The sequence below is a fragment of the Wasmannia auropunctata genome, unplaced genomic scaffold, assembly GCF_000956235.1.
Source record: "Wasmannia auropunctata unplaced genomic scaffold, wasmannia.A_1.0 LD334508.1, whole genome shotgun sequence".
NCBI lineage: Eukaryota > Metazoa > Arthropoda > Insecta > Hymenoptera > Formicidae > Wasmannia > Wasmannia auropunctata.
This window is the reverse complement of record NW_012028382.1, coordinates 1,848,472-1,875,275: the sequence shown is the minus strand read 5'-3', so window position 1 is coordinate 1,875,275 and position 26,804 is coordinate 1,848,472. Positions and strand designations below refer to the sequence as shown.

Genomic DNA, 26,804 nt, shown 5'->3' with positions numbered 1-26,804 from the left:
CCCCCCCGCGTAAAGAAGCAAACGCATAACACAGAGTCTGGACAGGTGCATTCCGTGGAGGCACTCGTCTCATGGAGTTACGCTCTCGAAAAGTCGTAATCTACGCAGCTAACTGCCACGTCCGATTCCTAGCTCTCGAGACGCACTCGAGAGATAAGAGACACGTAACATCCATGAAGAAACGGATAAACGGAACTGCCGTTCGCGTTGTCCTAATGAGACTCGCGTCACTTGTAAACCGTTGTAACAGCCGTAAGGCTCTTTAGGCATGGAAGAGATTTCTCCACCCTGGAATGCCAGCGACACTGGAGCTGCCGCTGATATATGCGGCACCCTCGCGAAAAAAAAAATCCATTTAGCTCGCGGCGGCCGCGAGACTCGGTCGTGAATGCGGTGAAACCGCATTTGAAGGTAAAAAGTCATGTGGTACAATGACTTCGAATCGCTCACGCCGCGGTTTCGTCAGATATTTTTGCGATCTCCTAACACGTAATTAATTTCCAGGAAGTGGGACATTTTTAATTTTGCTAAACCCTTCAGCTTCTCGACGATGCCAATAAAAATATGTTCCGTGCCCCCGAGAGAAAGTGCCGAGGGAAAGAATCGGGACAGAACGCGCCGAGCATTCTGTCGGAAACGAAACGAAACGAAACGAATCGTCGGTATCGTGATCCTAAAATTATTTAGACTAATAACGCGTCCACTCAATTAAAGGTTCCGCTGAAATAAGCAGCTACATAATACGCCGAATGCGTTTCGCAATCCTTATGAACGCTATTATATTCAATTGCGCGACCATTGTTGGCCGATATCGACGCTCGAGGATTTAGCTTCGACAACTTTCAAATCCGACATTAGGAGTTGCGCAAACCGCGCGCTCGCGGGTATCGCGGGAGATACCGAGACAGAAAACGCGCAGCAATGCAGGTAGCGTATCGGGCAAATCAATTCCCGGTTATGGTATACACGATTACGCGAAAAGTGCGCAACATGCAGCGCAGACCGCGGGGGTCTTTTAATTCTGTTCCTCTCATTTCACTTTTTTAGACGCGACTCTTGCGAAACGCGATTATCCAAACGACACGTCACTTAAAACGATTAAATGTAAGTTCAGTTCGGCAATGAGGAAGTCGCTATAAAAATATTATTATTCGTGTACCAGAGATACTAATTGTGTATTTAACTATTTATCAAAATATCTCTTACACACGTTAATTTTATCAGTAATCTCTTGTATCTCGAAAAAATTTCAGTAGATATAAGGCACGTATAATTATAACACAATATGTAAAACGAATTTTGCATGATTGCACACATTTCTTATTGCATTACAATATGATGTATCGATCGCTTATTCGTCTGTAAAGAGCGTGAGTCCAATATTTAGAATAAAAAAAAAATGTCAATTTTAATGTGTATTTTAAGAAGAAGGAATTCTAAGAAAGCAAGCGACGAAAAAAAGCACACACGCACGCACACCCACGGCCCGTAGGCATTCAACTCGAATGCACTTATTATGCACTTTGAGAGGCATCACTGTTGGGATCCGAGCATTAGCGGTGCATCATCTGGATTTCCTTGGAGAGCGCGAAGAACGGATCGTTTGTACGTCGGGGAATAAATCAGCGAGCGCGGCTAGGAGTCTTTAAAACAACTCGTAATCGCGATACGTAATGCCGATTCGCGGCGGCTCAACACGACGATTTACACGCACGTCCCATTACACGATATCGATTCGATACAGCGCGATGAACGTTTTATTCGTACGCGCGCGTCCGTCAGTCACGCGGGGGGGAAAATTAAATGAACGCGAAGAGATAAGATATTCAAACGCGAGCTCCGCGACTGCGATGCTGTCCGGAACGTCCGGATCGCTTGTGTGAATCATGAATTACAGAGTGGCGAACTCTCCTCGCGTGAGTGCGCAAAATCGGTGACATGTTTAGATACGCGTTCGACCGTCTCGGGAGATAAATGTACGGGCGCATGATTCCATTACCTTATCTCACGAGTATGGCTGGGAATCGGCTACAGTCGCTAAAATTTTGCTTTGTATTTATCCCCTGTAAGTCTTAAAATGTAAATCGATCGTTTGTTGTCTCGTGCTTCATCAAGAGATAGTGAAACAATTAAATAATTATTTAATTAATCGCTATTACGAATTACGACCACATCTTTCGTGAGGAAAAAAATATATCCCGCTAAATATAATAGTTAAGAATCGTAAAAAAACTGTTATAACTAAATCACGATTAATTTATTTTCTGCTTCATGGAATCATTAATAATTTAATATTTAGAAATTAGGTACCAAAAACGTAATAGATTATTCGTTATTAAAATTATATCGTTAGTAAAAACGGGACGTTGGTCAGTTAATCAATCTTGCTTATTAGCGTGACTTCGAACGGCAAATATAGCCCACGGAAACTGCACGAGATATCGTGTACGTTTAACGTGAAAAAGAATGCGCACGATGCGGGGAGGAATTCCGATTCGCCGAAGGGTAGCATCCATTTTTTTCCCGTTCGTCAATGACAAGCATGCGTGCATGAGTGCATGCGTGAATTTACCCCCTCAGTCGCCACTGCTGCACGAAGCTCCAATCCGCCTTGAACCCGCTCGTGTCCCCCGGCAAGGACCAATAATCTTCCAGCTGGCTCTCGTCCTCCTCTATCCTCAGCACGTCCTCCCTGCTAGGGCTGACGTTCACCACGATCTCGTGCGCGGCCTTGGGATCGCCGTTCTCCATCGCGGTATCTTGGCGTCGTCCGGCGTCCTCTTCCCGCTCCGACGCGTCTCTCTCGCCGTCCCGTGATCGTAACAACGTCTCGGGATCCTCGTTGCTTCTTGATGTCACCTGCACGCACGCTTCCGGCAACGGCGGTGGTGGCGGAGGCGGAGGCGGCGGCTGCTGCTGCCTCACTTTGTCCTCCTTCGATCTGGGATTCGAGTCGCCGAAGTAGATGACCGTCTTATGACCTACGTCCTTCCCCGTTTTCCCGACGTCGTTGCTCGGCGTCCATGATTTTGGATCACGACTGTCGTTTCCGCCGCCACCATGGCGACTTCGGTCCTCTAAGGTCGAGCTTCTCTCGTAATCGTCCGCGTGCCTCGCGACTTCTCGCCATTCCTCTCGCGCCGGGGGCTTCGGCAAGAAGGGCACGGCCCGTCGCAGGATAAAATTTGCGCCTTCATGGCCGATCTGCTGCTGAACTTGGACGCCGTTGGCGCTCATCTTGCAGCCTTTCAACTCGCGGCACAACACGCACCTGCAGTCCTCGGTGCACTGAGCTCGTCTCGTGGACGGCATGTTATTCACTACGGGTCATATTCTATAGGATCCCGTGCGTTCCTAATCAGCCACGGCAAAAGCGGAATCTTTGGTGTTTATCTATAGTACAAATGCGAAAAATGTGAAAGCGTGACCGAAAGATCCGGTTTCCGTTCGATAGTATCCCGAATTAATTCCCAATTTAATTGTACGTGTTTCACTGTTGCAGTCGCGCCTCGTTCACACTGTTGTGTTCAAAATAGCGAGTTCGCACATTTATCCGTAACGTTTATCTATGCGGCAGGTTTATAAAACGCAAACTCAGCGTGTTCGATCGTATCGTAGAGTGTATCACAGATTTATATTTTGCTGCAGTATCGTGAATTTTCGCCTATCGCGATCACTTTTATTTCGCTCAACTGGCTCTCGCGAGAGCAAAATTGTTGGGATTCACCGCAACTTTTCCTCGCGGGATCGTAGAATGTCGGTTTCACGTCCTGCCGCGATAACGTTCATTGCTCCAGTTTTACGCGGAGACTCACACTGCGAAATTGCCTCGCTGATTCATTCGAAAACGACGTCTTCTTTGACACAGCGATGTCTCATCGACCGAGCGAGTCGTCAGACTTTTAATCGGATTTATTAACAATCAATCACTCGCTATATGTACGACGCCGGACAGCACACTTCGAAACTTCGATTCTGCTCCAATTACTCTCGATAAATACACACCACGGAACGTAACGGCGACAAAAACACGAGGAATAATCGTGAATTAATTACGGAGCGGCCGCGGAAGAAATTGTAACCGGCGAACGAGCCATATAATTATGGCTTTACTCTTTTCCGCTGCATTAGTGCGGCAGTCATCGTACCGCACTCAATGTAAACACGCGACTGAGACGACGACGTGTCTACGGCTTCCTGTGCATCGGCACAGGTGAAACGTGCGCGCCTCCCTCGCGGTGCACCGCACAGAGTCGGGGAAAAGAAGAGATATCCGTATCACTTTCCTACCTTCACCGGTGCGTGCGTGTGTGTGTGTGTGTGTGTGCGCGCGCGTATGTGTGCGTCCTCCCCGCCCCGCCGTTCTATCTTTTGTTCCGTCGCGCGTAACTATGATATCACGGGAAAAGAATAAGCTTCGCTGCGCCTGTAAAAATATATGCGTCCGCGTGCATGCGCTGCAAATATAGAAATTACGCTCGGAGACGTTCTCCTCCCCCCGTACTCGCCATTGTCCTCCCCCGCGAATAATCTCGAGAGACCGAGAGACCTGATTCTGGATCGCGAGTTAGCCGCACGGAATCGATCGATTGTTTCGACCACGTATGTACCGCCCTCGCATGACGATACGATCTGCATAACGATACGGAACCAATTGTTGTGTAATAGCGTAACGGAATTACGTAATTATATAACGTTGTTAATTGTATAACGCCGGACTTTGTAAAACTGACCGTGCAACTCTCGCGGACGCGAGTTACACGGGCCTCCCCGAGTAATCCGGTCGGAGGACCTTTATCGCGATAGCAACGAGAAACTTATCACGGGAGCGCGAGGCTGGCAGGCCGCGATCGAGACGTGCATAAGTGCCGGCCGCCACTTGTAAACTGCTGCCATGCTCTTTTCGCTGGCGAGCCGCAGGAAACGGGAGAGCACAAACGAGTATGTGTCTTTACAGAGAGAGAGATAGAGAGAAAGAGAGAACCCCACCATATGTTTCGGGGGAGGACTTCCGGCGGCCATCCTACTTCCTACGGCCGTGTACTCAAATCACATCGCCCCAGTCAGCGTCCGTGACGGACTCTGACATCGCTTCTGATAGCATGCCATCGCTTTTTTTCAGCTTAGACGCAAAGTGTCTACCAACGGTAGAAGTTCACTTCATTCGCGGATCAGGTGAAATTCGCTTGTACAATTTCACATTTAAAGTGTACGTGAATTTTGGATTTGATTCGCGGATTCTAACTCTAAACACTCGTGATATTCTCCTTTCCCTTTTGTTAATTCGGAATTGTTAACCACTAAAAAAAAAAATCCATTATTCTTTCTAAGAATCCTGTTCATATAGAAAGTGCTAAAGTATTTTTTCTTCCCTCCAGTTCTTTCCGTTAATTCTTTCCATCAATTAATTCTTTTCATCAATAACAGAGAGAAGTTTCGACCGCGAGACATAATCTGCATCTCAAAATTGCTAAACGCAGACAGCCGAATAGAAGATATCGCGATAAAATGTAACGATCTTCCTTCTATTCTCTTAAACTTCGTCTCCCATATAGCGTAATGACACAGTATAAGTATCGTGTTTTAACAATATCTCACGCCTGCGGTTTTATATACGGTACTGTAACCTTTTGTGCCGCGCGCGAAATCTGTCCACACGATCGGCAGAGAAGGTCGACCGTGAGTACCCCCGCGCCGTTGTTGATTCCTTCCGGTACTGTTTTACTGCGGCGCGCACGAGGAAGATTCCCAGGAGGTATTCCTAGTAGCAATTAAATGCGTACAGTTGAGCGCGGGGTGCGCTCGGCGCTCGCTCGCGGAAAACAGGAAGCGAAGTGGGTCAGCGTTAAAATCGTCGCCATTAGAATTATACAGCAACACTCGTCCCCGCGAGTGCGTGCGTCGGGTATGCGCCGCGGAATTATTTCCGCGTAGATTATCATTATAGCGCGCGTCGAGGGCGCTCTCCCGGCGTTGACGCAACCAGTGCCTCGGTGTCGGGCAATTATGAATACTTATGAGGCAATTTGCGTGTCGAAATTGATAATGCGAACGGGTAAATTGAACGTAAAGCATCGCGTCCGAACGCGACATTTTCTCTCGGAGCGGCGCGTCAATGATGATCCTGAAATCGACTGATTTGAAATATAAATCTTGAGATATTAATAAACATGCATTAATAGACATGTTTAAACTTTCGTTTCAACTGTTTGTACGATAAATTCATTTTTTAATGTTTTTCCAACATTTTTTCAAAAATGTCTTGTGCGATAAATAGAATTGTACAATTATATTATATGAAAAATGTGATTAAAATATCTTTGAATTTTCGGTCGAAAATTTTTCGCTTTAAGTATCTGCCAGATATTCGCATACGTCACGACGTGCATTTTCTATTTTCCACTTATTTTCCATTAGCACAGATTGTGTTTAAACACTTTAATAAAAGCTAGTTACAGCGAAAACTACCGACCGCCTTTGCAGTTTCGCATTATCGTAAATTAACGCGAAAGCAGACAGCTCTACAATCCAGATAAACCGGTATTCCTTATCGCGCGTTGAAAATCTATCTATCGAAGTCGACTTCACCGTATACGAGGAATCATTAAAATCTCGACTATAAAAACAGCAGTAATAACAGAGTTTCTACAACAAAAAAAACCGTAAGACATAACTAAACGTCTGTTAAGAATTCGTACGATGATTACAAAAATGGGTTTGATGAAAGCACGAGCGAGAGTTTAAACAAATCGCACAGTTTTAGCTGCTGGGCTAAAATATATACATTCCTACGAAAGAGAAAGAGCGATAAGACCGAAAAATCGAAACTGGCAGTGTATAAGAAAGTTTACTGAATGAATACTTTTAAGAATGGCCAAATCTGCAACACGTGACCCTACCCAGACAGACCGCAGGAGGAGGAAGAGTTCAAGGCAGATATTGTCCGTGCTCACGGGGCGAAACTCCGGTGTCAAGGGCGGTGGCGGTGGCGCTCCTACGAGGATATTAAATTATTTACCGAAGCGTGACTGCGTCCACCGAATATTCTCTCGAGGAGCGTCCCGTCCCTACGGTCGTTCATCGAATAACGTTGACCGTTCTTCGGCGGGCAAGAAGGACAGGAATTACGACCTCTCTAGAATGTGCAGCGCCGCGCGATATATAATTTTCCCATAAACGTTTTTCCCCACGCGAAAGTGGCGCATACGTATAACATACGTATGGTGCACCAAGCGGAAGTTCTGCAACGCCGCGGCCGCCTCTGTGCGTTTTCGATCCGCCTGCATAAAAGTCGGACGGAGCCGTTAATTTGTTTCTCGTACTCGTGAGAGACGCGGAGACTCCGGCCGCAACGTTGTTGACACACACGAAAAGACGTGCAGATAAAAAGAAAAATCGTTGCAAATTACGTTACGTAATTTTTCAAGGGTACACCCATCTTGCCTCGCAGGCCGCGAGGGGTTAAACCTGTTCGTACGATTAATTATTCGCCTAAGAGGTATATCCGGACTCGCGGCGGGAATCGATCGGCACCGAAATGTAATAAGACGTCTGCAGAGGGAGAGAGGAAGGAGGAGGAGGGAGATTTTAATAATCGCCGGTTCTCGAATGCCTCGCGTAGGGCGTAGCTAATAATAAGCTGGTATAGGAAGCTCGCCGCGCTTAACGACTAACGGTTCTCGCGAATGGGAGTGAACGCGCGAGAAATTAAGGGAAATTTCTCAAAAATTTCGAGATCCCCTCCGTTTGCATGCATTAGAATTTTTCCCACCGCGTTATATAAAAATATAATATATGCATATAGCAAAATAATAACGAAAGATGTTAAATTGCAGTATACAAATCTTCATCAAGCGGGAACGATCATCTATCTGGTAATGAATTTCATTATTTCTAAAAAAAAAATAATAAAAACCTACAAAAGTTAGCACAGAAAACTCTTAAAAAAAAAAAGGCTTTTGCTTCACTCTTTCAATTACTGCTTAGAGCGATAAATAGAAAAGCAAAGCTTTGTCTATTTATTTAATTCTATTTATATCTCTGCCTGTCGTGCAGCTTCATTTCCAGCTATAATCATAAGCGCCAGCGATGACTTATGTACATACAATCCTATGCGCGCGAAGATAATGAATGCGTCTCGTCCCTGACCTCCCTCCCGACGCCGCCGCTAGTAAAAGCTAACTGAGATCGACGCTAATGCAACGGAAGAAAGAAGGAAGGCGAGGTAAGGCGGAAAGAGTCATTAACCCAAATATCTGGCGCGGATTCACCTCGAATCGGCGTTTCCCCTCGTGCGCATTCTTAATCGCGCGACGTGCAGCTGCAGCGGCTCGTCCTCGTCGTCGCGTTCCCAGATAACGGCGCAGCTTTTCCCGCGGAGTTTCCGACTTTCGGATAACTAATTAAAAGCGAGCTCTCCCTTCGCACGATCGCGCGCGCGCGGGCGCGCGCCTATAATGGCAGGCTAATTTCTATTTCATCCTAATTCGCCCGGCGCGCCGAGAAAATGAATCGGACGATTGAACGGTTGAATATAACGAGATGCGGCGCGAGAGTAAAAGTTTCTGCTAACGAGCGCCGGAGCATGAGACGAGCGGCGCACAATAGCGGCGTACAATAGCGGCGCACAATGGTGGACACCAACACACAGTCGAGCATCTCAGAGAATGCGCGAAATGCGTATCCAGTGTACCGCAAAACGCCGGATATTCGGATGCGTTGCAGCCCGGTTGTAGGTATATATGCGTATATCCGAATGCTTTCTCGACGCGACGCGCAGCATCTTTCACGAAGAAAGGAATAGGCCCGCATGTCTCACATCGCGCGATGTAAGAGAGAAACGCAGAGCGAGGAGACGTTTTCGCATTATATTATCGTTGGCGAGAGCGGTAAGGAGGCGCTCTTTTAAATTTTTCGGACATCTTATCTGTATGCCGAGCAGATCTCTGAGGCCCCATGATCGGGGACCGAAAGTGATGTCGATGAAACTAAATAACAGAGAAAGACAGGGTATGTCATACGGGGACGCGTCGGATCCCCCGAGATCGGATCGGTTGTAATTACGTGCCTCGTAAATTTTAACGATCCTCGATCGGCACGGCCGAAAAAAAGTGGGCGTTGTAATTGACAGTGTGCGGCGTTCTACAATCAAATTTACGAGTTTCTCGTTGCGCGCGAAATAAGATTTAGCGCGAGTATGTGTTTCTAAATGCGCGGATATTAATCCTCAAAAAAGATTGATTCGAATAACTGTGCTAACCATCGCGAATCAAATTTCAGATTAGCGAAAATGCATCGACCGATCAATTCGATATTGTATAAAAACCGGATTTTTATTATTTATATAAATTTACCGCGATCGTTATTCGACATTAATCGCGAGTTTGCGTAAGCTTATCAATATAGATATACGTAAAGTAATCTTATGTATAATCACGCAATTATTTTGTATTATAATGTATCAATCACGCGCGTATATTATAGTTTTATTAAGCACTTCATGCTGCATAAAATAATAAGCTATTATTTTCCGACTATATTTTCTAGAAGCTCGACATATATATATTTTACAGTTCATTTTCTCTGCAAAAAAAAGTAACTGAATGGCGTTTAGCACGAATCAAATATTCTGTCGACATTATGTGTTAAATATTAAAAGTCAATTTTACACACACAGATCTAATTTTACGACTAACAAGATCTGATCAAAGTATTCCCCCAACTTCTTTTTCTTTCGTGATACGTTGCTGAAGTGTGTCAGATGAAAGTCTGAGATGAAAGTGGGGTCGGGCTGTTGAAGCTACGTTAGGTTTAAGTTTGAATTATCTCACAAACGGAACATCGCGTAGTCCGATGAACAACGACGCAATATTGCGACCGACTATCAACTGACTTCGCTCTTAACGGTAGAGGCACACGAATACACTCGGGAATTCGCACAGCATGCAGGTGCGAGGACCCGAAAGGTTAACACCGAGACGTCTCGGCTCAACGTCCTCGGCTTTGTATCCTCTGGCTTTTCAGCGATTCATCTCGTAGAATCCATTGTGTTCGACGCGTTCGCGTCTTTTCAGATTTTCTTGTACCTACGTCCGTGCATTTTATGGGCGACCAGGACCCGACCCAGATAACCAGGAAAAGACTTTCCTGTTTTCATCCATTGGAAAAAAAATCGAGGAGAGCCGAGACATTCAAGAGACGCATCCTTTGAATTTTATTTACAGTTAGGGTGCAGGTAATAATTTTTGAAGTTTATTCTATCGTTACATTTCACGCACTCAATCGCGGCCCCGTTCTCGGATAGTAAACAACAAGTAACAAATGACAATAATGACGAACGAGAAATTATGCGTTGAACGGTATTTAATTTCAGTGCACGGTATGGGATACGCAATGGCGATTCCTAGACGATTTTAATCGATCCTTATCGCGCCTAGCGGACTATATCGAGCGGGCGATCATTAATCAGATCTTTATTAAGATCGCGGCATCGATTATCAAGAGCGCCAAACGCAAGCGGGAAAGCATCGGGCGGCGAAACAAAGAAAGCACTTACCGTCGCGGCTTCGGACGAAGTATCTCGTGACCTGAATCGGATATGCAGATGCTCAGGCTCAATGGTCCGCCGTAGGGCTCCGAGGGAGTGCTGGCAGTCTGGACGGTCGATTGTTGAGGGCTGGGGATACCGCTCCAGCCAGAGGTGCTGCCTAGGAAGAGCGGCTGCTGTCCGCAACCGCCGTCCATCGTCGGCCGTTCCAGATTCATGATGTCTCCAAGAGCTAGCACCGGAAAACCTGCAAATTATTGCGCGTGTTATACGCCTTTCGACGTCAGCCTCATCATCATCTAGCACTCTTTTACGATCGGAGCGAAATCCCGGAAACGTATAAAGATGAGTCTTTCACACGAGCACCGCGGAGAGATAAACTCACCGCTTACATTTTACGTCAATATCATTTCCTCAATTTTATTCGCGGTATCCTTTTGCTTGCAGTTCAATTTACTTCTTCACGCTTTACTTCGTTTCGCGTTAATAGATCTTGTTGGTCTCCGATTGAGTTTAGACATAGATCTAAGATTGGTGTAATGAAGAATTCCATCGTTCGAATATTGATAGCAGCGAGTAATACGGCTCGTCGTTATAAAGGGGAAAAACATTGCAATGCTCGCAGACTTGACGAATGAAAGGAAATGTTGTACAAACATGTCGCTCGAGATAATGCAGAAACCTCACCATATTTCGCACGAGAAATCTAGCTGAGCAGAAATAATCTGCGAAAGAAAGTAATTATGCGAAACTTTCTCGAGCGCGAAGGTCATTAACGAGTCGGATAATTGTGGGGGAGTAATTAACGCCGAGATGTTATCACGCTAAGGAAAACAACTATTCAGATTTCATTCGTATAAGAAAAGACAGCAGAATGACAAGTAAAAACGAGAACAAAAATCATACATTGTTAATGTCTAATTCTTATTACTCCATTCTGTAAATATAGAAAAAAAGATATTCAAAAGAAGAGAAAAGAAAGCAAAAGGGAAGAGAAAGTTGAAATGAATAAAAGCGGAAAGTCGATTTCGTAACTTGTAAGTCAGAAAATATTAAAGAACTTTATAAAAATGTATAAAATTGGATGGAGAGAAATAGAGGTCTACTTTAGAAATTGTAAATTGCTTGTATTTTCCGCAACATGTATTTCACATCGAAATAAAACTAAGACATTTTTTTTCCATTTTACACGTATGACTCACCTCTGATTGTGTGAGTAGGTATCTCATATATCTCTAATTCACTCTAGACCATTTTATTCTCTCGCAAGATTAGACTTCCAGATCATTAATTTCATATGCACACGAAAAAGTACCAATTACGGTGCGTTCGCGGAAGCGGAGAAAGGAATAGATTATGGAGCGGCGAGCGTGTGCCCCTGAATTTGCGACCGGTTGCGACAATCCAGGTAAATGGACCGGATAAACGAACAGAAACGCAAAAATACTGCTTCGTACAAAATGCATTGTCGGAACAAGTGCGTCGTGGAAAACGCGATCGTCTCTCGCGCGATGAGAAATTCCGTCTCAATACACGTCGTCCCCGAGGCTCGGTCCGTATACGCGTCGTGCACGCTCGTGTTGCTCGCTTTGACGAACTCTTGTATGCAATTACTCTGCCAGGCTGCCAAAGTGCTTCCTTAAGCGTGCGTTTCAAGATGGGGGGACGACCCAGTACCCCATGACGTGCCTGCCTGCCTGCCCGGCTACTCTTTCGGGGAACTTTTATCGATGTAATATTCGCTGAATCTCATCACGATAATAATGCGACAGTCAGAATGGCGGGAGCAGTCGTAAAGTCAATGTTCTCTTTCGTAAAACATCAATAAGAGAGCTAAGTAAGAGAGTTGAGAGAAAGATTTTTTTTCGCTAATGTTAAAAGTCAATAAAAAAAAAAAAAATAAAGAGCAATCCTGCAGCCAACGAAGTTTGAAAAGGAAAGAATTGAGTGATAACATCTGTTAATTTTGGTACAATTATAAATCCATTTTTCTTCATTGAAAAAGAAAGTGAGAAGTGGGCCGTTTACATGTACATAAAATGAGAAACTACCTTTCTAAATATATATTTATAAAATTGTAATAAACTGATCACGCTCTTTAGAGCACAGTGAATGGACTTCGCGGTTCAATTTCACGATCCTCGGTTCGGTGACTGATTTAACGCGCGAGGCACTGAGGTAACTGGTTTAATGTAAACGGACTCTCAAAAAGTGGCGTTGTGTCCCGAAGTGTATTTAACTGACCTCGACTGGTCTCACACACATCTGCCTTTCTAACCGATCGGTCGGACATATGTACACGCATACCTTGGAAAGGACGGGGTTGCGTACGCGAATGTAAAGCTGTGCCCGACGGTAAACCTATCATTTGCGAGAAGAAAATCAGGGTCAACCGGTAATCGTTAAGTGATTTTGCAAAAAGCGAAGCTGAGATGTCGAAGATTCCCGGAGAAGTATGCCGTTTATTTGGAAGGGACACCTATATCATAGCCCGTTGTTAAAATCTGTCTGTTGCTTCATACAGAGCAGTCACGCGAATAGTAGCTCGTGAAAAGAAAAAACTTGACTGTGTGCTTAATTGCCTTTTCTCATGCCATTTTCATTAGCTTGATCCCCTCAGTATCGCGTTACATAATTGTGGCATAATTTCTAATTATGTCATATTAAAGATAAATTAAAAATTTATATATATATATTTATATACATATATATTTTTCTATGACAAAAATGTTTTATTATTACTCAACCCTTTACTTTCAATAATGATTAAAATCTGAAATGCGCAATACATGTTCTGCTGTGAAAAGGTACAAGTATCTATTAATTCTTTATTACATATCAATCAAGCAAAAACTTGAAATTCAAGCGAATCAGGCAAGTGTACGACAACGTCGAAGGTATTGAGACGATTTCTTCGAGGCGACACCTGACAGATCGGACTCATCTCGATCAAACCACTGATGATTATAGACCTTTAAGGACCGGTTGCATGAACGTCACGCAATGTTAATTTTGGTTAAATAGATTTTCTGTCGTTATTTATAACGCAAATAAAACTACACAGAAGAAAACGGCAAAATTAAGTTTATTTATGCTGTGCTTCTAATTGCATCGTTTCTGTTTGTTAGATCTTTCCTCACGCAATTAAAATATAAAGTACAAATTATTAAAAAAAAAGTGTGTGTGTGTGTGTGTGTGTGTGTGTGTGTGTGTGTCTAAAAAGAAAAAATAGAAGCAGAGAATTTATAAACCGAATATTTGAAAAGTCACGCGCGAAGGAAAATTTGGGTCCATCAAGAGTTCTCGGAAGAGCATTATACATCTACATGTAACGTATATGTGTGACACGTGACACACATGTGAAAACGTGTTCGGAATCGGAGTCACGACTTCACAATTGTTAATTGGACGCAGCATTTCCCGGATGTCCTATAAAGACATTTTGGAGTCAATTGGGATCGTGAAAATTGACCTCTCCGTTTGTACAAATTAAACGTGAACTTTAAACGCGCGCCTAACATGTTCTTCTTTTTATTATCGCGCAGCAGTAATTTTTCTATATACATTTCTTGACTCGAACAGATGTCTATTTAAGAATTTTTAAAAATTTGATTTATCTTTATGAAATCGAGCGAGAATCTTCTGGCGCGCGTGACACTCTCAGAGGGTGAAAAACATCAGGAGAAAAGGGGAGGGAGAGAGCAGACGGAACTCGGGGCACGGTGCAATCTTGGCGCGGCGTTGGACCCCGTAATACACGCGGCATTGAGAATACACGCATATACGCGGCGTGGTATAAGCGACGTGCACGCGGTCGTCCGCCCCGCGACCGCCGCATTCCAGGGGCTACCCAAACTGAAGCCTATACCTTATACACCGAGCTCTCTCTCCTCTTCTCTCTTTCACTTCTCTTCCTCTCCCCGTACACGCTTCGCCGCGATATCTTCCCTCCGCGCCTCGTACATCCCTTTACCTACCCGCGTAGCGCTTTTTTTTTCCTACTCCACTCTCGTTCTCTCCTCATCTCCCTCTTCTTCTTTCTGTCCTTTCTACCATCTCTCGCGAGAGAATCCGCGCGCGCGAATCACGTCCCTCCGCTCTGTACAAAAATTTACATATATTCTCTTTCTTTCTCTCTTTCTCTCTCTCTTATTTTCCTTCGACCGCGAACGTGACGCGACACTTGGCACTATCTCATCGGCATCATCAAATTTCATTCGATCACGAGGTTTTACGAGACGACGCGCATTGGGTTGCTCTTGCGAGCCTTTTGTCCTTTTTCAGCATAGATTGAGGATCGATTTAATTTCAATCGAGAGGCTCAGTTACCTTTCCGCCTTTTTCCGTATTACGTCTATCTATTACACACAGAAAATAATGACAAAAAGAAGAATGAGATATTGATAAGAGAACATAAGATCTGAGCTTGATTTTGAAAAGATCTAAATTAAAATATTTACAAATATGATGGATGACGATTAAAGAGTGTAATCAAAATTATACAATCAACTCGGTTAAAATAAATATTGAAGGGATCAATTTTAACAAGACAGAAGAATCCTAAAACGCTCCATAAATATTACTTAAAGTTAAGCAAGATTTAAAGGATAGAATTTTTGTTACACATATACATGCATATATATATATATATAATTTTTTTATCAATGCACACTGACAAAGAACGTATCTCAGTATTCATACATTGCATATATTATACAATTTTACAGCTTTTAATAGCTTTAAACGGCGGTTTTGAGGCTCTTCGAATTTTAACTTTACATAATTGTTCGCGTTTAAAAGCAAATTTAAACTTTAAACAAAGAAACAAAACAGAGAGCAAACAGAGAGCATCGTCGTTTATTTATAATAAACGATTTTTTAAGGATGGCAAAATAAGCAAAAAGACATACACGATCGATGTATATAATTAGAGATTCGTACGAGTTCTCTGAAAGCTAAATTGTGATCGATACTTTTTGTAAACTTTTTAATTTAAAGTATACAATTACAATCTCCGAGTTCACACAACTTCATCAATTTTCTCCGCTTTCCATTTCATGGAATCGATCAGTTTGACTTCAAAGAGATACATGTATGACTAAAAAGAGAAGACATTCATTGCCAGGGCATGTCGAATGAGACTTACAAGTTGTTCAACGCGTTGATAGAAAGGGGCGCATCCACGTCCTCGCGCTGTCGGACACATATCTGGAAGGCCGAGGGGACCAAGCCGCACTCTTGCGACCGAGGGTTCGCGTCCTCCAACGAATTTCCGCCACTCACTTGTAAGCCATTTTAATGCTGTCCAAGACGGTAGACTTGTTTCTTTCAGCTGAACTTTCCACGTCCTCCTAGAATCTTTTCTTTTCGAACAGACAAAGAGAGATAAGTTGAAGAATCTCACAAAGAAAGACTTATCGTATCTTTCTTGACTACAAATACACTTTATCTCTATAATCGACAAAATTTATGGAAAATGTGTATACATAAAAAAAAAATTAACTGAAGTGAACACGCAAAACGTTTCTTTTCAATTTAATTTTATTATTTATGAATTGAATTTTCCGATTCTTTAAAAAATTTAGTCGGCAAAGTTTACTGAACCTTGAAGATTAAAGTGACGTACAAACTTCGAATGGAACTGCGAATGATGTCCCGTTATTTATTTCGGCTTCTGACGCTCAATTCCCTTCGCTCTCGACGCTCGAAGTCACCGATTCATTCTCCGCGTACGCGCATCACTACGTGTTCACTTCGACCCCATTCCGCAACACACTCGGCGCATTTTAAAAGACGATCGGTTAAAATATTCTGATTTAAACGATTAAATCGAACTTGAGGATCGGCTCTTTCGGGGACAAGCCGAGACCGACGCCGCGAGAATACGCTTTGTCGCAGCGCGTTTAATGTACAGAAGGTGGACGAGAGTGGGCAGCCAAAAGGAACAAACCTCTCGACACGCGCGAGCGTGGAACTGTAAACACGTTCGGGCCTTTAAAAAAAGGCCTCTCTCTGTCTCTCTCTTTCTCTCGGCAGTTGACCGACGCGGATACGGTCAGCGGGTCGCACGATCACCCGTGATGCCCCGATGCCGATGCGATCCGATGCGATGTGGGCGCAGCCGCGGGAGATGTCCCTGCGACTCCTGCGAGAGATTGGAGAGATGCGCAGATATAATCACTGTGAACTGCACGACGGTCCATTCGAAATTTACTCGCGTATATACACACCGCGCGCGTATTCGCGCCGATTTTCGCGATCCGCGTAATCGCGTGCGCGCACGCCCGCCGCGATCGACCGGGCTGTCGTCGATCGCCGCTGCCACCGTCGCTTTTCGGCAGCTGTCAATTACCGCTAACACAGTTGCCGCGTTTATGCAGCAGCATCCCCGATCCGACCACTTTCGGTCCAGCCAGAGGCCGACGAAGAGAAGAGGAAAGAACAAAAAAAAACAAACGCGCCGCGAGTCTGTGAATTGCACCGTCGCCACCTGCTGGATCTTTCCGGAAACGCATGTGAGTCCTCCCATTTACCGCGTAGTCTGGCAGTCGCCGAGTCCGCGGCAGATTCGAGGGAGCGTAGTGTGTCGCCGTGATTCGTGAGCCTCGCAGCATGGAAAAAAATGATTAGGACGACGTAGCCTATAATGCTGGAATAATTTCAAAAATAAAACAAATTGTTCCAGGAGCAAATTGGTATGCTTTAAACTAATTTATATATGCAAATATATCACTCAAGTGATTCGTTTCCAATGCGATTAAATTCACGCGTCAAGAGCGATGCGGCGCGCGGCGTCGCTATAATGCGTCCTACTCTTAGGCTGCGGTCCGATTTACGCTTGCAGCGCTCGTGATCATAATTTGTCTTTATTTAATATTTGATTAACGGCAAGGATAAAAGTATTCCAAAAGCGTTGGAGCGTGAATGCTGTGAATCGGACCGCAGCCTTAATAAACATCTAGCACGGACGCGCACAAATTGTATTACCCGAGCAAAAAAATCGATTTTGCTATGTAATTTGGATCCACTTCTTCAGAGGGCGTTAGTGTACGAGGTGCATTTTAGCGTACAGCCAAAATGTCGGCATGTGAGCATGTCCGCTCTCGGATCCTCTCTGATTGTAACATACATAGTATGTACATATCTATTCGTGTGGTTGTTTATAACCTAAAATTAAAAGATCGGTAAACTGTCGTGCGGGTCAGTCCGGCTATAAATTATTTTGACTTACTATTACTATTCTACTACTATTATATTACTTGCCGTCAGTCTGCCAATAAGTGATTTCTCGAAAGCAATTTAGACAAGTGAATATAATTGACAACATGAACGTCTTACGTTCGTGCATTAAAGCCGTTACCCTAGGTAGAGGTGTTCGAGCTGTAAATTACCAAGGTTAGACGTGCCTCCGTTGTAATGCGTTATGATTTTATTTTAAGGAGTAGAATTCCTATTTGCCCTTTTACTTTATAATTACATGAATTTTATCTTTTATGCCTGCCAGGACAGAGATACGTTAAAAGATGGGTGGCACCGACACAAATAGAGATAACCAGACGCAAGAAGAAGCTGGGCGAGCAGCCGGAGCCGAAACGTAACACCTTTCTCGAGTGGAATAGATCCGCGGAGATTTATGCCTTCAATCAACGGCTGTCTGAACGTTTCGATACAGAAAAATTGGAGCAGGCCTTCACTCACAGATCATACGTTATTCGAGAGGAGCAGAGACAGAAAGAGATGGGAATAGAAAATCCCGTGCTCGCCGTACAAGATAACACTGAGCTTATTAGGAAAGGCGATAAGCTTACATCAGAGAGCGTGCAGAATTATTTAGTCCAAGTTTTACCACACGCATCTGAGGATGTCATAATGTATGTGTGCCATAAATAGAATATAATATAGGGATAAATGTTACATATTATAATATTAGAATAATTAAGAATATTACTTGTGTATTTTCTAGTTCGTTGCACGACTACCTTCTTTCTGAGGAAATCCTAGCTAAAGCAGCTTTACATATTGGAACGAAAGATATTATTTTAACGGAAGTAAGTATAGAGATATATTCAGTATATGATTACAAATTTACTAATAATATTTTAGCGCACTTTGTCTATGTTTAGCAGATTTTATTAATTTCTCGAATTGGAGGCAATATTCAAATTGTGTTCTTAATTCGCTTTTTTTTTATATTTAATCTTACAGGAACATCCAGTGGCTCAGAAGACTTTAGCCGATACGTTTCTTGCACTTATCGCGGCGCTCGCGGAAAGTGTGGACGCGAATCACGCGGCGAATTTCGTTCGAGACTTCTTGATTGTTACATTGGCAGAGAAAGATCTGACAGAAATATGGAATCCAGCTCAACCTGTCGAGCTCTTAAATGACATTCTACAGAAACAAAACCGACCATCCATTGAACCAAGACTTATCGCGCAAACGGGACAAAATACACTCTTAGCGACATATCATATAGGAATGTATTCGGATAAGCAATTTCTAGGTTCAGGTAAATGCAACATTGGACAAATGTAATGATATACAATTTTATCTAGTTTGTTTACACATTCCGTTATTTGATCTAATAAATTTTTATATTCCTTTTTCAGGATTTGGTCAAACGATACAGGAGGCCAAGAATGTAGCTGCCATGAATGTTTTAAGCCGCATGTTTGGTCTGTTAGACTCTAGTAAACCAATTCGATTCGATAAAACGGTAAATCTATCTTTGTGAACAAAGTGAACTTTATTCTTGAGAAAAAGAAATTTAGTAACAGTGCTAATGTTGCAGTTATTTTTTTGTATATACATATAAAATTTGAAATTAAAAAAATATGTATATATAAAACAGTAAAAGTTTTTACCTATAAAAAAATATGTAAAAATTATGTATAATAATTGTGTGATATATATGTATAATAGAGAAGCATATGAAACATGTGTACAATCGTGGACACATCAGTTGCAACACTCTTTTTATAGGTTTCAAAACGCGCTAATATGTATTTTGCAAATGTGGACCATGGTTGGTGTTATACTGTCTCTAGACTAAAGATAGTACATCGTGGTTTGCATTTGCAAAATATAAGTTATCTATAAAATATATATTAGAAACCTATAAAAAAAAATGTGTTGCGACCGATGTGTCCACGACTGTACATATACATATATAATACATAATAATATGGCATCCTTTATTTTAAATTTGCCATTAATTGATTTCTCTGCGCTGATTTCTTCACGCTGCAATGGTGCCCCATCTAGATGTAACATTTAAGATCTATCTACATGTTTTAGAAATCCACGATCATTGGACAATTACTCGGTTACCAACGAAATTCTTCAATAAGAATCAAGATAATTTCATGTAAACGGGTCACACGGTAGTTCTTGGCGTTCTATCCCGCGAGAGGGCACCAACGGCAACGAGAACTCGCGTTACATCCTTACGTAAGCTCTTCTACTCTATCTGATCTTAGTTGACCGAAAACACGCGCGTTGGAAATGCACGTCGAGCCGGAGACAAGCCTCTCCGGTCGAGCCTCGGGATCATGCGATCTCTGGTCGGCGATTAGGATCTGTACTCGGGATTTCGATTAGAATCCGATTGTCGAGTTCACAACTGCGCGAGTTGGTAGCTCGCTTGGACTGTCTCGACCTTTCCGAAAGTTTCGCTCCTCGAATTTTCCGAGGATCGCAATTTTTCCACGTTTTTGTTTGAGTTCAGTTTCCTGTTTTTTTTTCCTTTGAAAATTTACGTGGAAACGATTTCTACATTTACGCGTCGGACGATTATGATGAATCCTTATTCGCGGATTCTACGACACCAAGAGATGAATCCGTCGCAATTTCAGTCGTGCCGAGCTCGAGATTTATCGGTAATTCTCTCCTTTCCTTTTTTTACTTTTACGTATATCTAATTTACAGTGTGCGCTTTACAAAGAATACGTAGATTATTTGAAAATATTAATAAGGCGATCTCTCGATGACGTTTATGAATCTAAGATTAGAGTTACGGGGGTCCCTTCTAAAAATGTACCTCTGCCATTTTCTGAACCGACCTGACGGGTGCTCGGCTCGGAAAAGATTTACGAATCGCGCGCGAATCTGTTGTCGTCGAGTCGTTGAATACGGTGAGGATGTGGTTAACGAAAAGAAGAAAGGCGATCCCCGGCACGCGAAATAACAATCGGAGCTTCGGTATGAGGCGGTCCCCTGGCAGATGGCTCCGAAAATGAATTTCCGCGAAACCGGACGCAGCTTGCGACGCGTCGCTGCAGCGACCTTTAACGATGACGATGCCGATGCTCTTGTGGAAATGATGCAACTAATGGGGACTAACTATTCAGCTGCTAACGCACGTAACGCTATGTGCGCCGAGGACGACGAACGGTGTTTATTCGTCGCCAGATGTAATGGTCGTTCATTAAATGACAAAAGAGATATATGTGGCAGGATGAAAAATAAAAAAGATCTGTCTGAAAAAAAACCCGGTAAAGCGTTCCAATCTTGACGATTTTTTTGTCTGGTTTTCTGGTCGTTGAAAATCTCGAAAGACGCCCACTTTAGTTCTCGCGTCTTAAATCGATAAAATGCATGAGAGATCGGCTTGAAAGCTCTGACTATTCAAAATCTTACACGACGCGACTTGCGCTGTACAAAATTTCGAATATTTATTCAAAGTCAAAGTAAATTATTAAAAACGAAATTAGCGATAAATAATTTCTTCCAGAATTCGTATAGCATCAGCTAAAAAAGAGAAAGTCATAACGAACGTAATCATTTGCTCTTTTTCGTATTCGTAGATAAAGGCGTTGATAATAAAACTAACACGCAATTCCATGTACTACATGTTTCCTACGCGCATACAAGTGAAAAATATATCTAAAAATCGAATCTTTTTGTAGACCGTATAGATCCAGGATAACCCCTTAGCCGCCCCGACGCGCGATATCCCTCCGTCATAAAAATTCTCCAATTTATTGTTGCGCATATTTCAGAATCGTCGCGAGCTTTCCTCGCGGCGCACAAATGAGGAAAGCGCGGTGCAAGTCACGCCTTAGATAACCACGCGTCGCGATAAAATAAAAAGAGGATTATCGATATACGTATGTGCTCTGGCGGTATATCGAGTAATCAGTAATATATCGGAGTGGCGAGCAGGCGACGGGACTAGGCGTAGTCGTGGGGAACGATTTTGCGAGACGACGACGCAAACCGCGAGAACGAGAACGACCGGTCCTCGCGCGTCGCGTTCTCGCATTGCACGTCTGACAAGGCTGGCGTTCTCCTCAACGATGACAGATTTCTCGCGAGAAGTGTGGCGATTGACTATATATATCTCATATTGACTAAAATCGTCACCGAACGCGGGCTCGCGGAAATCGAACCCTTTCAACGAATCCCGTATGCGATTCCACGTTCCGCGGCGCAAGTTCGGCCCGGGCAATTGTTCGCTCGGAGAGAATGAGTTATTCTTTTCGCGCACGATTATTGCACGCGTCCCTCGTCTCTCTCTCTTTCTCTCTCTCGTTCAACGTCGTTCGCGTCGGCTTTGCGTTGCGAAAGACAAGCCACGTTGAACGTCGCCCGGCGCTGCACAGCGTCACCTCCTTATACGGGGTGCCGAGAAACTACGTACGCGAGAAAGATGCGGAAGGGTTGCGTGGAGGATTTAGAAAAATGCGAAAGATGCTTGACTTCTCGCACATTAGCCGCCAAATAAAAAAATCCAGCTACGCCTATACTATAATTGTAAGCCGTCACGTAAGATTTTATGCAAACGCGAACAGTATATATGCTAATGTGCTGAAATATTTAAATGTGCTAAAGGTTTAGAAAGCGCGTAAAAGGAGAAGAGATTCGATTAAATTTTCGTAGAAGAAAGACTAAACGCAGACTGGGAAATTGTTAAACCTCTCGTACACATATCGTCCTCAAATGTTCTATATATATGCATATATATATATGTATAATTTCCATATTACCTCTATGCCTTATCGGGTAGTTTTTATATAATCAAGTATAATTGCTTGAAGAAAAATAAAAAATTTATGCGTTGGAATAAAATGACGACTGATAACGTTTGTATCTAACCGGTTGTATCTTCACCTTTAATTTATTTTTAACGACAAAAGTATTTCCTTTTCTTGCGACCTCTGATCGATGCGGGTCTCTGCACAGTCTAAAAACATCCTAACGCGCGATCGTAAATGCGGAAAGTAATATTTCCACGGCGAACGGGAAATGTCGCATCGCTAACGGGAAACGCATATTGCTGCACGACACAGCGACGCATAAAACGCGCGTCTGTCGTGCGAGGAGGCGCAAGTTTTTTGATACAATCGCCTCCCTGCTGCTAAACGACAGAAACGAAACAACGCCAAGTCGAGTTTTACGCGCGTTCAGATACTTTCGGTATGTAGATGTTTCCGCGCGACGCAATTCGCGGCGCGACGCATAATGTGGAAGCGTTTCGTGTTTAATGCGGTTAACTTCATCATTTTACGCTTCATACGCGATCGCCCTGAACTTCACGCGCGAGTCTGAAATCCGTTTTAGCTTCGGGCCAACGAGAGATTCGAGGATAGGACGCGATATACCTATACCATTTCAATTGTATCGAATTGTGCATGCAGTGCACAATTATATACGTATAAGAAAGCAAAAAAAAACTGCGTCATATCGCAGTATTTTATGGAAATTATATATGAATAATAATTGTACATGAATAATCGCAAGAATCATTTTCTCATTGAGTTTCCCTCTGTTCGCTAAGTCGTATAGATATAGCTATCACGGACGAGTCTACAATAATTTAATAAAAATACTAGTCGTACGTGTTGAGACGCGCGTATTGCGCCTCGAGAACGTGGCATCGCAAACTACATGCGCAATTAAAGTTTCGAATCATATGGATTGCAAATTACGCTTGTTAGATCTGTCCGTCTACTGTCGCGCGCTTTACATTCATATAAGAAATGGATCGTGCCGTTTCTTTCTCTCGGCAATCGTGTGCAGATAACACAATTCTTTTCCCGCAAACGCGCTTTTTGTATTACACAACGAATGTAATTCGATAGAAGGAACGTTGGCCGAACGAATTCCGTAATTCGTAGAGTTACGGATCGACGGAAATAGGCTTAGCGTACGGCCGCGCGGTTAGAATGCGATCCGAAATTTTTCTATATCGGTCGCAGGTATAATATTGATTATTTATGATCCACGCTATCCCCTTTAAGGTGGTTCATCCTTGTCCCCGTCCGCGCACCGTACCGCCCCGCGTTGCCACCACTACCACCAGTCCGCCGCGCTCGTCCCTGTCGTCCCTGTCTATGTACCGGCGTTGCCTCTCCTTCTCCCGCGCGCGCGCCATCCCCTTCGTTGTCTTCTTCCTTTCATCCCTCCCTCTCGCTCACGCGCGCTCGTTCGCTCGCTCGCTCGCACGCCCATGCGCGCACATGCACACGCGGCACACATATACACACACACACACACATTTGTATAGCACGCACACGTTCTCTTTCTCTCTCTCTCTGTCTCTCTCCTTCTTCTCTCTCGCTCTACCTCTCGTATTATCCCCCTACTGGTTCTCTATTCCTGCGTGTAACGACTCAATGGCGCTGCCACACCCTTGCGCCATCCAGTAATCAGTGCTATTGTTTTATAGTTCCTCTTCTGCTATTGCTTCTCGATACTAGGAAAGGCGACCCATCGATCCCGGAGTCGGTTCGGGAACGGCCGCGGTCGCGTCGCTTCGACTCGCCTTGCCCTGCCTCGCCTTGCCGCCACTTCGCCTCGCCTCGCCTCGCCTCGTCGCGTCTCTCGTCTCGCGCCGCACCAAAGCGAGAGAACCGAGAGCTGAACCGAGCCGAGCGAAGCGGTACGAGGCTCTTTACGGGCCGACCAGAGCCCGTATTCGCTCACCACGCATTTCGAGATAAACGTGGCCGTCGGCCTAAGACTCCAGATGCGTTTTAACACCCGCATTTGAGCGTCACGCGGACCTGATCGTGCGCGCGCTCACACACACACACACACACACACACGCACACATACACGTAGGGTCGCGTTTTAGAGATTCTTAGCTTTGTTGCCTTACATATTAAGGAACAACTTAAGTAGAGAAAGATATATAGACACGTATATAGATGCCTATAATAGCGAAACGGTCATGTCAAAACGCGAGATCGTGGACGCATCCACGTCCAGCCGTGTTAAACTCCCGCCCGCAGCAGCCTTCGACGAGGCACGCTCGGCCGCGTGTAAACGTGTTCGACGTGAACATATAGGGACTTAATATTCTCGTCGGAGCGACGCAGCGCGTCCAGGAGAGCCGAGTGTTCAGGGCGCGGTCCTCTCTGGCGTCGCCCCTCGGAAATCGAGTTTCGACGGTCGTCTAATTGTAAGAGCGTCGCTATAGTTACGTACGAAAATTAATGCAGGATCTCGAGCTCACGACGGTTTACGACAATTAACGCGAATTCGAGGGCATTTCGAGAAGGTTGCAGAAATTCGTCGTGGACGTTCGCGCGTCGGGCCGACAGCGAGAGAATCATTCGCAAAACACGTTCCCGCGTTACCTCCGCTCGAATTATCGCGCGCGATATAATTGATAACGAACGGCCTCGTCGTCGCTCTTATGCCTCTCGCGTGCATACATTATACGAGCGAAAATATATATACGCTCGTTCCGTCCGCCGCGCGGCGAACGATTTCCGATTTTCGCCTTGTCAGTCCGATCTGGACGGCACAATGTTGGAGCACGAGGCGCTCTCACTTCTACACCGCAATAGTTATCGCGCATTGTGCCCGCTTCTGGGAAAGTCCTGCGATTCTTCGGGGCGACGGAATCCGACAGGACCCTGCGCCTCGCGCGAACGACGTTAACGTTTCGAAATAAAACATGGGAAAACGTCGGCCGCGTTTATTCGTGGGCCCCCGCGGTACCTCTCCTCTTTCTTTTCAAGATTTTCATGCGATTTATTTAAGCGAAATAAAGCTGAATTTTTCCTGTCGAGAGAGAGAGAAAGAGAGAGAGAGAGAGAGAGAGAGAGAGAGAGAGTATACGTGCGCATCTTAATAATATCATACGGCTTCAATATAATCGAATGTTATACGTACATACAAAGTAAATTCATCTGTTGCTAATGCAGCTTATTTCAATCGATTGTAACATAAGTATATACGTGTATATGCAATACATTTATACGCGAGCGCATTGTTACTCCACGGCGAAAGCTATATATGCTATATAATATATGTCAATTGTTATAGCTTGCCCACATAAATAATAGAAAACCAGACAAAACCATTTCGGTTTATTTCAGCCAGAGTGTAAAATATATACGAGTGTGCTGCACGCGCGACGTCGCGCGTCGATATAGCGTCGAAAAATGACGTTAAGAATGATCGAAGATCCACACGGGGATATCATTGCGTGTTTTTTCCTTCCTCCTCCCCCTGCCCCCCCCCTCCCCCCTCGGCATGTAATTTTTCGAGGAATGTCTCCCAGTTTCGAAGTGTCTTCGAACCCCCTTTTTTCGCGGAAGTGTCGTTACGGTTACGCTGCGGGAATAATTCCCCGTGCGTGACATTGAAGCATTCGCGCCGGGCGGCGCGCCGGGCATTAAAGTACGCGGCCGCGCGGTCGCCGCGTTTAATCGATAACCGACGAGTTCAAAATTCCCTTTCCAAATATCTATATAGGGAGTGTAACGGAGGCGCGTGTTTATGCGAAGCTCTCTCGCCGCCGATCCTGCCTCGTCCCTCTCGCTCCTCTTTCCCTCCTTCCCTCGCCGCCCCACTGTCGCTTCGGAGCTGTCGGAGCCGCCGCCGCCGTCTCTTGCGCGCAAACGAACGCAACGGCGTTGTGTCGTAGGTGACACGCGCATTTTAACGCGCGCGTTATCCGCGCGACGTTGCTTCCCTTATCGCGTGCGAGTTCCGCGTGCAAGAATGCGCGCCAAGGCAAACGAATCAATCTCCTACGCGCAGATTCCTCCGGGGAAATCGGATCTCTCTCGCTCCGTGAACGGCGGCCGATCCGACAATCTTCTTTTTTTTTTCCCCCCGCGAATAGAGACGCGCGCGTTCGAGATCGACCGAGCGTCTTATAAGTATATATACGCTCGCTCGCGACGCGAACGAGAGCCGCGTGTTTATCCGCGCTCTATCGCGTGAAACTTCGGGACGCGGCCGGGGCGGTTGACCTACTAACTCGTTTTGTTTAACTTATTCATCGTCCCGATCGCGGAGC

General features: G+C 44.5%; 2 protein-coding genes across 2 annotated transcripts in view; one reads left to right on the top strand and one right to left on the bottom strand.

The window, feature by feature from the left end:
* LOC105458590 (ankyrin repeat and BTB/POZ domain-containing protein BTBD11) overlaps window positions 1-17,056 on the bottom strand; it is a 23,445-nt gene extending 6,389 nt beyond the window's left edge. The window contains exons 1-3 of the mRNA XM_011704033.1: window positions 16,497-17,056; window positions 15,693-15,909; window positions 10,556-10,793 (exon numbers count right to left, since the gene is read on the bottom strand). Of these exons, the coding sequence (XP_011702335.1) occupies window positions 10,556-10,764 (209 nt within the window). The 5' untranslated portion in view covers window positions 10,765-10,793; window positions 15,693-15,909; window positions 16,497-17,056. The remainder of the gene's footprint in view (window positions 1-10,555; window positions 10,794-15,692; window positions 15,910-16,496) is intronic.
* Window positions 17,057-17,611: 555 nt separating this feature from the next.
* On the top strand, window positions 17,612-19,394 carry LOC105458588 (39S ribosomal protein L44, mitochondrial). Its single transcript, XM_011704032.1, has 5 exons — window positions 17,612-17,941; window positions 18,051-18,417; window positions 18,510-18,594; window positions 18,752-19,055; window positions 19,156-19,394. The coding sequence occupies exons 1-5, from the start codon at window positions 17,872-17,874 to the stop codon at window positions 19,278-19,280; spliced, it is 951 nt and encodes a 316-aa protein (XP_011702334.1). The 5' UTR covers window positions 17,612-17,871; the 3' UTR covers window positions 19,281-19,394.
* Window positions 19,395-26,804: the final 7,410 nt, after the last annotated feature.